We start from the raw sequence: 11432 nt of genomic DNA on the forward strand, positions 1-11432 counted from the left end.
GCTGAGGCCTGACAAACTCACACCATCCTCCATCCTGCCTGGGGGGGGGGGTCAGCAAAGACACCCCCTCCCCAGCTCAGCCCTGCTGCTCACTCCTTCCCGACCTGCCCTGTCCTTCCTCCCTGCGTCCCGTCCCCCCCCGACGCTCACGTGGGTCCCCAGCCCTGTCGTTCCCCCCCCCCCCCAGCAGTGGGGTGGGGGGGTGGTCCCAGTGCCTGTCACCCCCCCCCCCCAGACACAACCTGGACTTGGGGGGGGGTGGTGGTGGTCCCTGTTCTTTTTGTCCCCCCTCCCAGTGAGGGCTTTGTTGGGGGGGGTCCCTGGGAATAGCAAAGCGCCCCCCCCAAACACGCGCACACCCACACGTGCACACACACACGCACACGCAGAGCTGCCCCGGCCCCGGCGGGGGGGGGCGTTAAGACTTTGTTAGTGACCATGCCGGCCCCCCCCCCCCCCCCCCACCTGCCCGTGCCCCGGGGCCGGAGAGGCGGTGGGGGGGGACATGGGGGCGGGGGGGGGGGGCACAGCCTTCCTCCTCCTCCTCCTCCTTCTCCTCCTCCTGCTCCTCGCCCCCCCCCTCAGGCTTTCTTGGGTGGGGGGGCCAGTTTGATGATCTCCTCTTCTGAGGGCTGTCGGATGATGTCTGTGAGACACGGGGGGGGGGATGTCAGTGGGGGCCTCTCCCTGTGTCCCCCCCCCCCACCAACCAGAGAGACCCTGTCCCTGATGGGGGGGTTCCCTGTCCCAGCGCAGGGGACAGGGGGTCCTTGTCCCTGCCCTGGGGTCCCTGTCCCTGATGAGGGGGTCTCTGTCCCTGATGAGGGGGGGGTCCTTGTCCCTGCCCTGGGGACAGGGGGGTCCTTGTCCCTGCCCTGGGGTCCCTGTCCTGGGGCTGGGGGGGGGGGGGGGGCTCACCCTTGTACTTCTTGGCGCTGGGGATGCGGGTGAGCTTGGTGTCCACCTCGTCCTCCTCGGAGATCTTGAGGACCTGGGTGCGGTACTGCACCACCATGGTCAGCAGGTCGGGGCGGCGGGAGATCTCGAAGATGTGCTCGATGTACGACAGGTTGTCTGCGGGGACCGGGACGGGGTCGGGGACAGGGACGGGGGACGCGTGTCAAGCCACCCGCGCTGCTTTCCAAAGGGTGCCCGAGGACAGGGACAGGGGACGGTGACTGGTACCACAGGGGGAAGACCGGGAGAAGGGACAGGAGCTGGGGACAGAGACCAGGAGAGGGGACAGGAGCTGGGGACAAGGAACAGGCAAGATTGGGGAGCAGGGCAGGGGACAGGGGACAACAATCCCAGGGGATGGGGACAGAGGACAGGAAGAAGGGCTGGGATGGGGACCAGAGCGGTGGCAGGGTCCAGAGTGGGGACCAAGGCGGGTGACAGAGAGAGGGGACAAGGCTAACAGCGGGTGACAGAGATGAGGAGCAGGGACAGGGACTGGAACCAGGAGAGGGGACAGGGATGGGTAGCAGGATGGGGGAAGGAGCCAGAGTGGGGGCCACAGGGGACAGGGACCGGGACAGGGATCAGGCAGGGGACAAGGGACTGGGATGGGGATCAGGAGAGGTGACAAGCCTGGGGGACAGGGACGGGACCAAACCCCAGGGGCGAGTGACAGGGAACAGGGGATCAGGTTGGGGACCAGGATCGGGACAGGGACCAGCGGGGGACAGGGATGGGACCAGATACCAGGGGCAGGTGACAGGGATAGGGATCAGGATGGGGACAGGGACCAGGACAGGGACCAGGGGACCAGGATGGGGACAGGGACCAGGAAACAGGGATGGGACCAGATCCCAGGGGCAGGTGACAGGGATAGGGATCAGGAGAGGGGACAGGGACCGGGGCAGGGACCGGGGGACCAGGATGGGGACCAGGGGAGGGGACAGAGCAGGATCAGGGCAGCAGCCGGGGCTGGGGACCAGGGGAGGGACAGGGACGGGGACAGGGGGGTGCCAGGGCCACCCGGGGGGGGGGGGGTGGGGGTGTCTCACCCTTGTCCAGTTTGCTGTGCTTCTCCAGGAAGGAGAACCAGTGGTGGCTGGTGGCGATGGCCTCGCTCTCCTCGCTGGGGATGTCCTCCTTGCAGGCCGACTTCAGCTGCTCCAGGTCCTCGGCCGTGATGTTCTGGGCCAGCTCCTCCAGGAGGCTGCGGTACTCGGCCATGGCTGGCACCACCCGCGTCACGAGCTGCCCGGCCTCAGCCGATGACCCCCCCCTTCCCTCTCTCTCCCCCCCCCCCGCCACGGCGCCAGCCGGGCTCCGCTGGCCCGTGACTCATGTGATGTTCATGGGATGTGACAGGGACGGGGTGGGGTGGGGGGGACGGACGGTGGGACCCGCTGGGCGATGGCAGCGGGTGCTCACGCTGTGTATGCCCCCCTCCCCCCCCCCCCCGGCCTTTGCACATGCACCGACACCCCCCTCCCATCGCACGATCTGACCCCCTCCTCTTTGACGGCACAGCCCCCCCCCCCCCTCACAGTGGCTCTGGGCACCCTGGGGTGGGGGGCCGCTGGGTGGGGGGGAGCAGGGGCACCCCCCAGCCCCAGTGCCAGGCCCCGGGTGGGGGGTGAGGGGGGTGTGTGTGGGGGGGTCACAGCCTGTCCCCCATCTCCTGTTGCGCCTCGGTTGCCATGGCGACCGCTGCCACCCACCCCAGGGATGCGGTTGCCGTGGTGATCACAGCACCCGGCTGCCCTTTGGGGTGTCCCCCCCCCCCGGTGGTGTCAGCCATGGGTGCTGGGGGGTGGGGGACGGACGGGGGGAGACGGGACCCGGGCACCCCACGCGGGCCACACACACACGGCGGGGGGGGCAACACACACACACACACAGACATATGGCGGGGGGGGGGGACACACAGACACGCTGCCACCCACCGTGCTGCTCACCCGGCACGTGCACGCATGCGCACCCCCCCCGCACACCCCCCCCCCCCCCGCACACGCACACTCGTGCCTACAGCCGTAAACACTCCCCCCCCACGCAGACAACCCCCCCCAACGCAGACACCTGCACACGCAGACACCCTCCCCCCTACGCACACCCCCCCCCCTCCCACGCACACGTGTGCACACGCGTGAACCCGCACGCACACACTTACACGCTCACACACACGCGCTCCCGCGTGGTGCCCCCCCCCCCCCCCTCCCCCGCGTGGTGCCCCCCCCCCACCCCGCGCACACGCGTGTCCCAGCCGTGTCCGGCCCCTTTAAGGCAGCCGATGACTCAGCCCTTGGCCCGGACGCCGGGTCCTTCCGGACGGGGGGGTTTGGGGGGGGGTGGGGGCGGGGAGGCCCCCCCCTCCCCACCTTCCCCGCCCCGCCGTGGCCGCCTGCCCGTTCCCAGGCCCGGCGGGTCCGGCCCGGACGCCTGGGTGTCCCCCCCCCCAAGCAGCCCCGAGGAGGGAGAAGGGGGGGGGGCGGGGAGGGATGCCCGGGACCCCCCCCCACCCCGCGGGACCCCCCATTCACTCTTCCCATGCAAAGCGCTTCATGAATATGCACGAGGGGCGTGGCCTCGCGGAGGCCCATTCACAAGGGCGGGCGGGGGGCTGTGAAAGGGGGGGGGGGGGGGGCGCTTAATCCCGCCGCGGGAGGAGGGGGGGGGGCAGGACACGGGGGGGGGCTGGTTCCTTCCCGCCTTTGTCTCCCCCGCTCCGGCCAGGTGCGGGGGGGGGACGGAAGGAGGGGGGGCTCCTCCAATCACTGTCCCCCACCCGTGATTTTGGGGAGGGAGGCGATAGCGGGACGGGGAGGAGGGGCCCCCCCGGTGTGTGTGTGTGTGTGTGTGTGCCCCCCCCCCCCCCCGCAGCTCGGGGGACAAGGGACCTTTGTGCCGCGGGGAGCAGCGCAGCGCGGGCGGGGGCCGCCCCCGTGTCCGTCCGTCCGTCCGTCCGTCGCCCCCCCCCGGGAAACCGAGTCACGGACACGGCCCCGCGGGCACCGCCCTGGGCCACGGGCATCGTCCCACCGTGTCCTGGGGGGGGGTGGGGGGGTGTCCCACCCGTGTCCTGCGGGGGGGGGAGGGGGAGGTCCCGCCCTGCCCCGGCCGGAGCAGCATCCCCAGGGACCCACATCCACATCTGGGGCACATCTGGGTGCCTCAGTTTCCCCACGCGGGGCCGCGCAGAAGCTCCGTGGGCCGGAGCACGGCGGGAAAACGGGGGGGGGGGGGGCGATGACTCGTGTCCCCCCCCCCCCCAGCCCTTCCCCGTCCCGGGGCTGCCGGGCGGAAGAGGAGGCTCCGCTACTGCCACGGCCCAGTTTGGCCCCAGTTTGGCCCCAGTTTGGGCCCAGCCCGGCCCCCGAGGCGCGTGACCTCCTCAGGCGCCCCTTTCCACCCGTGTTCCTGGGGGGGGTGTCCGGCAACGCGCAACCCTCTCCAAAAAAGCACCCACCCGCGACGGGGGTGGGGGGCACACCCTGTCCCGGGTAAGGGGGTGGCATCCCGGTGCTCCGCTGGTACTGGGCGGTACTGGGAGGACTGGGCGGCACCGTGGGGACGGGTCGGGGGGGTTGGGGGGGGGGGGGAGGGAGGGAACGAACACCCCGTGTCCCGCGAGTGGCATCCACGAAGCGGGGGACGGACCCCGGTGTCTCGGGGGCGGGATGAGGAACCCGGTGGCACCGGAGGGAGAGGGGGGGGGGACGACACGACGGAGTGGGGAGGGGGGGTCCCCGTGTCCCCCGTGGACAAGGCGGGGGGGAACCGAGTGGCACCGCGTGGACCGACTGCCCATCCTGCCCCCCCCCCTTGGCGGGTCACGGGTTCGGTCCCCCCCACGGGAGCGAAAGGGGAAGTGGAAGGGGCGGGTGGGACCCGGTGTTGGGGGGTGGGGATGGGGGTGTCACGGGTGGGAGGAGGAGGAGGAGGAGGAGGAGGGGGGGGGGGTGGGGGTGGTCCTGGCACTACCGGTAACACCGGAGCCCGTTAACCCCTTCCTGGCCGCGGCGGGATGTGCTGGAGGGAGCGGGGGGGGGGGGCATCACGGGGGCATTGCTCTTTAGCGGAGGGCGAGGGGGGGGGGTACTACCGGGAGGGGGGTGTCTAGTACCGGGAAGGGGGGCGTCTAGTTCCGTGCCCCCCTTCCCGGCTGGGAGGACCGGGATCGGGACCGGGACCGGATGGAGGCGGCGGCCGCCGCCTCCATCCGGCCCCGGTTCCGCTCCCGGTCCCGGTCCCGGTGGTCGATCGGAGCCTCCGTTACCCCCCCCCCCCACCCCGTAACCCCCCCCCCCACTTACCGGCCGGCTGGGGCGGTGCCGGTGGCGGTGCCGGTGCCGGTGCGGCCGCTCGGTGTCTCGGTGCTGCCGCTCTGAGCAGCGGGGCGGGGCCGAGTGGGCGGGGCTTAACGGGGCGGGGCTTGGTGGGCGGGGCTTCGTGGGGCGGGGCGGCTCCTCCATCTTTCTCCCCCCCCTCAACCCCAGCCCCACGGGGACCGTGGGTGGATGAAGGAGGCTGGGGGGGGGGTCTGGCACGGACACCCACTCAGCATCCCGTGGGGTGAGGTCCCTGGTGTCGTGTCCCCCCCCCTTTCCCCCCTCCCCCCCCCCCGCATCATTTGGGGGTCCCCAGGGGCTGTCACCCTGGGAAAGAGCCGCGGCGGGGGGGGTGACAGCAAGTCCCCCGTGGGTGTCACTGTTGTTCCCCCCCCCAACCCAGCGAGTTCCAGGGAAAGTGTGTGTGTGTGTGTGTGTGTGTCCCTGGGGATGTTGCACGGGGATTTCATGAGGGGGGGTGGATCTTGCACGGGGAGGGGGTCTCCAGGGGTGGATTTCTATGGCGGGGGGATTTTGCACTGGGAGAACCCCCGGGAACTGCCACCAGGGGGGGTTTTCCGGGGGGGGTGGGGTGGTGTCTTTTAGGGACTGATCTCGTGGGGGGTGGTGACAAGGGGGGGTGGGGTGACAAGGGGACATCTCGCACGAGGACCTCACCAGTGCCTGGAGCACCTCCAGCCCCCGCCTTGTGTGTGTGTGTGTCGTGTTGTGTGTGTGTCCCTCCCCCTCCCGCCCCCCCCTCGGTGACACAGCCTGGTTCTTTGGGGACTTTAATGGCTCTCGGCGGGGGGGGGGGGGGCGGACGGGACAGGGCTGGGGCCCAGCACAAGGCCTAGTCGTCGTCGTCGTCGTCTTCATCGTCGTCATCATCGTCATCGTCGTCGTCGTCGTCGTCCTCGGTGTTGATCTCTCCCGCCAGCACGTCCTCGATCCACTCCTCCAGCTCCTCCGGCCCCGGCAGGTCGTCCTCGTCTGCCATCTCCAGCCACACGCTGTCGGCCTGGGGACACCGGAGGCGGGGGGGGGGACACACATGGACACGGACACGTGGGGGGGGCACCCGCCGAGGGAGGGGGCACAGGACCCTCAGGGGAGGGGGGGGGATGGGGACAGGCTGGGACCCCCTGGCTCCTGGGAGCTGCTTTTGAGGCGCACGTGTGATGAGCCTGTCAGGCCTCAGCCCAAGGGCTGGCTGACATGCATGGGCGGGGGGGGAAGAGGAAAAGGTGGGATTGGGGCCCATGCCGGGGGTCCCGGAGGGGGGGGGATGACACACTCACGTCGGTGACATTGACCACCCCGATCTGGGGCCGGGACAGGTCGATGTTGAAGGTTTTCTCCCAGTAAGGGATGAGCTGGGGGGACACAGAGGAGGGGTCAGTCACCCCCCCCCCCAGGCACACACACAGTGCTGGGGGGGGGGTGGGGGTCGTGGTGGGGTGTCCCCCCCCTCACTGGGGGGGCCGGTACCAGCGGGAAATCCTCAGGGTCGATCCAGATGATGCTGAGGTCGGGGTTGTCCGTGTTGTCCTGGGCCACCTCCTTCAGGATCTCCAGGAACTCAAAACCATCTGGGGGGGGGGGGACGACACCAGAACGGGGGCGCTGGGACCACCCCACGGACACCCTGGCCCCCCTCCCCAACTCCCCCAGCCCCTCCCTCACCCGGATCATCCTCCTCTGCGAAGGCCACGATGTGGATCCCGTCCATGTCATCCTCCTGGGGGGACACAGGCCGGTGTCACCACTGGAGGGGGGGGCATCCCAGAACAGGTGGGGGCTCCCTGGGGGAGTCAAGGTGATGGGGGAAGGACCCCCCCCAGTCCCTCCCCCCCCCACTCACCCAGGTCTCGTACATGCTCTCAGGTTTGAGTTTCCGCAGAGTGGCCCTGAGAGATGGGGGGGGGGCACGGTGAGGGCACCCCCAAACCCGCCCCCCTCTCAGAGCTGCTGCACCCCCCCCCAGGCTCTGCTGTGCGGCTGGGGGGAGCAGCTCAGGTGGGGGTGAAGCGGCTGGGGGGGGCATCAGGACACCAGGGCTGCCTGGGGGGCACAAGGCCGGGGCTGAGCCCCCCCCTCCTCACTGCTGGCACCTCGGGGGGGGCTGGAAGGTCCCCCCATCTCCCCATCTCCCGCGGGATTGAGGCCGCGGCGGGGGGGGGGGGCAGGTTGATCGGGGGGGGGGATTAAGGCCGCGGGAAAATCCCGACAGCGCCCGGGGCCTTAACCCTGCCCTGCCCATCCCGCTGGGACCCCCGGCCCGGGGGGGCTCTGCTTCCCCACGGCCCATCGAGTTCCCCCCCCCCCCGGGGGCAGGCTTAGCGCCCTCCCACCCACCCCCATCCCACTGAGCCCTCGCAAACTCCTGTCGCCCCAGGGGCCGTGTCCAGCAAAGCGGTGTCGGGGGGGGGGGAATTGTCGGGAGGGGGCCGGGGGGCAGGAGGGGGGGCCTCGGGCCCTGCTGCACATGGGGAGGGGGCCCCCCCATCCGGCCTCCCCCTGCCCGGGAATCCCCCATCCCCGAGGCTGCAGCTGCCCTGGCAGTCACCTCCCCATGGCAACCTGTGCCCATGGCAACCTCCTCCCCATGGCAACGGTCTCCCGTGGCAACGGTCTCCCGTGGCAACCACCTCCCCATGGCAACCATCCTTCCTTGGCAACCACCACCCCTTGGCAAACACCTCCCATGGCAACCATCCCTCCTTGGCAACCACATCCCATGGCAACCACCTCCCATGGCAACCACCTCCCATGGCAACCATCTCCCCTTGGCAACCACCTCCCATGGCATCTACCTCCCCTGGCAACCATCCCTCCTTGGCAACTACCTCCCATGGCAACCATCTCCCCTGGCAACCATCCCTCCTTGGCAACTACCTCCCATGGCAACCATCTCCCCTGGCAACCACCTCCCGTGGGGGCCGGGCCCCCACCTCTTGTGCTCCTCCACAAAGGCCACGATCTCCTCCTTGCTGTTGGGCCGGTCGGGGATGGTCATCGGCTCCTCCATGAAGGGCTCGTAGAAATCGATCTCGTTCAGCTTCAGGGTGAGCTTCTTGGCCACCTGGGGCAGGGTTGGGGTCCCTGAACCCCCCATGGGTGCTGGTGGGGGGGTGGCCCTGCCCTGCCGGGACCCCCGCCCCTACCTTGCTGTCAAAGGTGGCGAAGAAGGGGATGTAGGGGTGAAACTCCTCCGCAGCCTCCTCGAAGGCCTTGAAGTCTGGGGGGGCAGGGAGGGGTCCTGGTGCTGGCACCCCCAGCCCAGCCCCGTCCCATCCCGGTGGTTCTGGCTCCAGAAGGAGCCCCCAACCCCGTGGTGCCGAACGCTCCTGGGGGGGGGGGGGTCCAGATCGGTCCCTGGTGTCCTCGCGGAAGGATGGATGGAGGGATGGATGGAGGGATGATGGATAACCAAACAGATGGACGGAAGGATGAATTGGGGCTGTACCTGGGGTGCTGGGGGGGAACAGGGGGGACAAAGGGGACACACACGGGGGGGGGGCTACCCCAGCCCCACGTACGCTCGGACTCCTCATTCTTGAAGTATCCAATGAGTTTGGGGTCATCCTCGATGTTCTCGAAGGCCCGGAGCTCATGGTCGCCCTCAATGAACTCCACCGGGTCCTCCAGCACCTGGCGGGGAGGAGGGGAGGAGTGGGGTCCCCAGGGACCCCCCCCAGGTCAGGGACAGAGGGGACGGGGGGGGCGGACCAGGATGCCTGGGTTCTCCCCCAGACATGCAAAGGGAAGGTTGGGGGCCTGGACTCCTGGGTTCTCTCCTGAGACAATGGCGGGGAGGGGGATGTCAGTGGTTGGGGGGGGGGGGGTCCCACACGCCTAGGTCCCCTGGCAGGGTCGGGGGGGGGATGTCTCACATCCAGCAGGAACTCCACCAGCGTGTCCGCTGCCAGCTCCCCGTCGTACTCGATCACCTCATCCTCCTTGAACACGTAGATGCTGTCCTCCTCTGTCAGGCCTGGGGGGCCAGGGGGGATCAGCTGAGGGGGGTCCCCATGCCAGGTTTGGGGGTCCCTGTGCCTGGATGGGAGAGGCTGAGGGGATCCTGTTCTGGGTTTGGGGGTCCTGTGGGGTCCCTGTGCCTGGCTGGGGACACAGGGGAGTCCCTGTCTAAAACTGGGGGGGCTCATGGGGGTCCCTGTCTCAGGCTGAGGGATACAGAGGTCCGTGTGCCAGGTTTGGGGGGATGCAGAGGTCCCTGTGCCAGGGAGGGGAATCGGGGGGGGGGGGTCACTGTGCCTGAGGGGTCCCGGGTGGGGGATTGGGGGGGGTGTGAGGGGGTACCCCTTACCCAGCTTTTTGGCGACGGCAGCATCCTTCTCGGAGTCGACGAGGCCGAAGCCCACTCCCTTGTCCTCCAGCACCTGGGCTGCCAGCTGGGGGGGACACCGCGCTGTGGGGGGGCACCTGCCACCAGCCCTGTCCCCCCCGATCCCCACCTAAGGGTCCCCCAGGGTCCCCAGCCTGGCTGTGCCCCCCCCCCCTCCCCGCTACATCCCTCCATCTGCCCGTCCCTCTCCGCCCGTGCTGGGGGTCCCGGTGGATGCTGGCTTTTGGGGATGGGTCCCCCCCAGCAGCCGACGTCCCCACGGCTGGTGGCACTGGTAGCATCCCCTGGTCCCCACCAGTGTCCCCAGTGCCATATGGATGCTGGTACCCATCCCACCAGTGTCCCCATGTCCCCAGTGCCATATGGATGTAGATGCCCACCCCACTGGTGTCCCTTGGTCCCCACCAGTACTGTATGGGTGCTGGTGCCAGTCCCACCAGTGCCCCCATGTCCCCACCAGTATCCCCAGTGTCACACAGGTGCTGGTGCCAGTCCCACCAGTGCCCCCATGTCCTCACCAGTCTCCCCAGTGTCACACAGGTGCTGGTACCCCAGCCCTGGTGCCTGTCCCACCAGCATCCCCTGGTCCCTACGGTGTCCCCAGCGCCACGCGGAGTCCTCTGGCTACCCCGTGCCCCCCGTGCCTCCCCCCCGGTGCCCACCTCCAGGACCAGCTCCTCCATCTCGTGGTGTCGCAGGGCCCCCCGGTCGCCCTGGGGGGGGCGGTGGTGGAGCAGGGCCAGCACCGGGAACCGCTTCAGCAGCGCCTTGTAGTTCTTGGGGGTGACGGGCACCACCCGGTCCCTCCCGTCGTAGCTGGGGAAGTCCAGGCCCTCCCCGGACCCCCCCGGCACCCCGGCCCCCAGCGCCAGCAGCGCCAGCAGCCACCCCCAGACCCCCATCACCCGCCGGGCGGACGGACGGACGGGGACGGACAGACGGACGAGCGGGTGGATGGGACCGACGGGCAGATATGGAGCGGCGGAGAGGGATGGACAGACGGGGCTGGGACTCACGGACAGACGGACGGATGGGGACGGAACTCAGGGACGAGCGGGGATGGACACACAGCCAGGGAAAGGACAGACAGTCCTGGGGACAGACAGACAGACGTGGGGACGGACAGACAGGCCCCTGGGCTGGACAACAGCCGCAGGGAGGGACAGACAGGGAGCCTCGGGTACAGACGGACGATGCCTTCGTGTGCACGGACGGACGGACGGACAGACAGACAGAGCCCGGCTGGGACTAGCACAGGGGACGGGAGGCGCAGCCCCTGCCTGGCCCCCGGGGGGACGGACAGACACGGCCCCCGGGGGGACACACACACACACACGGAGAGACACGGCCCCTTCCGGCCCCACCAGGAGGGGACAGACGGACACAGCCGGGGGGGGGGACACACACAGACCCGCGGCCCCTTCCCAGCCCCGAAGTGGCCGAAGGCACAAAGTGGGGACAGTGACAGCGCGACGCCCCCCCTGCACCCCTGTCCCCCCACCCCCCACACCGGGTGCGGGGGGTCTCAGGGCCCCGGGGGGGGCAGGGTCCGGCCGTGGGGGGGGGGCTCAGCCCCGTCCCGTCCCGTCCCGCCTCGCCGGCCCCGCTCCAGCTCCATATTAAGCCAGGAAAGAGGAGCCGGCGGGGAGAACCGGGGGGGGCCGGGGGCTAAAAATAAGGAGCGGAGCCCGGGGTCACCAGCGCCGGGTCCCAGGGACGCCGCAGGGACAGGGGGGCTCGGGGGGCCGGTCCCCAGTGGGTGCTGGGGACCCCCGAGTTGCCGG

At 70.2% G+C, this 11432-nt stretch overlaps 2 protein-coding genes across 4 annotated transcripts; both read right to left on the reverse strand.

Annotated features, from left to right (window-relative positions):
- On the reverse strand, window positions 1-2181 carry PEA15 (proliferation and apoptosis adaptor protein 15). 2 transcript variants are annotated; one of them, XM_074164589.1, is made up of 3 exons: window positions 2010-2181; window positions 919-1074; window positions 1-646 (listed from the first exon to the last, which is right to left on the reverse strand). In XM_074164589.1, the coding sequence occupies exons 1-3, from the start codon at window positions 2179-2181 to the stop codon at window positions 582-584; spliced, it is 393 nt and encodes a 130-aa protein (XP_074020690.1). In that variant the 3' UTR covers window positions 1-581. The 2 variants fall into 2 exon arrangements, with proteins under 2 accessions (XP_074020690.1, XP_074020691.1); XM_074164590.1 differs by having other exon boundaries at window positions 582-646; window positions 2076-2181.
- Window positions 2182-6055: 3874 nt separating this feature from the next.
- Window positions 6056-11190, reverse strand: CASQ1 (calsequestrin 1). Of its 2 annotated transcripts, none has more exons than XM_074164606.1 (11): window positions 10311-11190; window positions 9610-9694; window positions 9176-9276; window positions 8822-8933; window positions 8447-8520; window positions 8234-8364; window positions 7144-7189; window positions 6966-7020; window positions 6771-6871; window positions 6581-6655; window positions 6056-6300 (listed from the first exon to the last, which is right to left on the reverse strand). In XM_074164606.1, exons 1-11 carry the CDS (start codon window positions 10548-10550, stop codon window positions 6133-6135), a joined length of 1188 nt encoding a protein of 395 aa, XP_074020707.1. In that variant the 5' UTR covers window positions 10551-11190; the 3' UTR covers window positions 6056-6132. The 2 variants fall into 2 exon arrangements, with proteins under 2 accessions (XP_074020707.1, XP_074020708.1); XM_074164607.1 differs by having other exon boundaries at window positions 8234-8352; window positions 10311-10793.
- Between the last annotated feature and the right edge of the window lie 242 nt (window positions 11191-11432).

This window comes from Numenius arquata, chromosome 27 (assembly GCF_964106895.1).
Source record: "Numenius arquata chromosome 27, bNumArq3.hap1.1, whole genome shotgun sequence".
In the NCBI taxonomy this organism is placed as follows: Eukaryota; Metazoa; Chordata; class Aves; order Charadriiformes; family Scolopacidae; genus Numenius; species Numenius arquata.

Coding starts and splice junctions, on each gene's coding strand:
- CASQ1 (XM_074164606.1), bottom strand. CDS start 10,550: ATGGGGGTCTGGGGGTGGCTGCTGGCGCTGCTGGCGCTGGGGGCCGGG. Junction 9,277..9,609: donor TGCCGTCGCCAAAAAGCTGG/GTAAGGGGTACC, acceptor CTGGCCCCCCAG/GCCTGACAGAGGAGGACAGC. Junction 6,301..6,580: donor GGGTGGTCAATGTCACCGAC/GTGAGTGTGTCA, acceptor CGGTGTCCCCAG/GCCGACAGCGTGTGGCTGGA.
- PEA15 (XM_074164589.1), bottom strand. CDS start 2,181: ATGGCCGAGTACCGCAGCCTCCTGGAGGAGCTGGCCCAGAACATCACG. Junction 1,075..2,009: donor GCACAGCAAACTGGACAAGG/GTGAGACACCCC, acceptor CGGTCCCCGCAG/ACAACCTGTCGTACATCGAG. Junction 647..918: donor CAGCGCCAAGAAGTACAAGG/GTGAGCCCCCCC, acceptor CGTGTCTCACAG/ACATCATCCGACAGCCCTCA.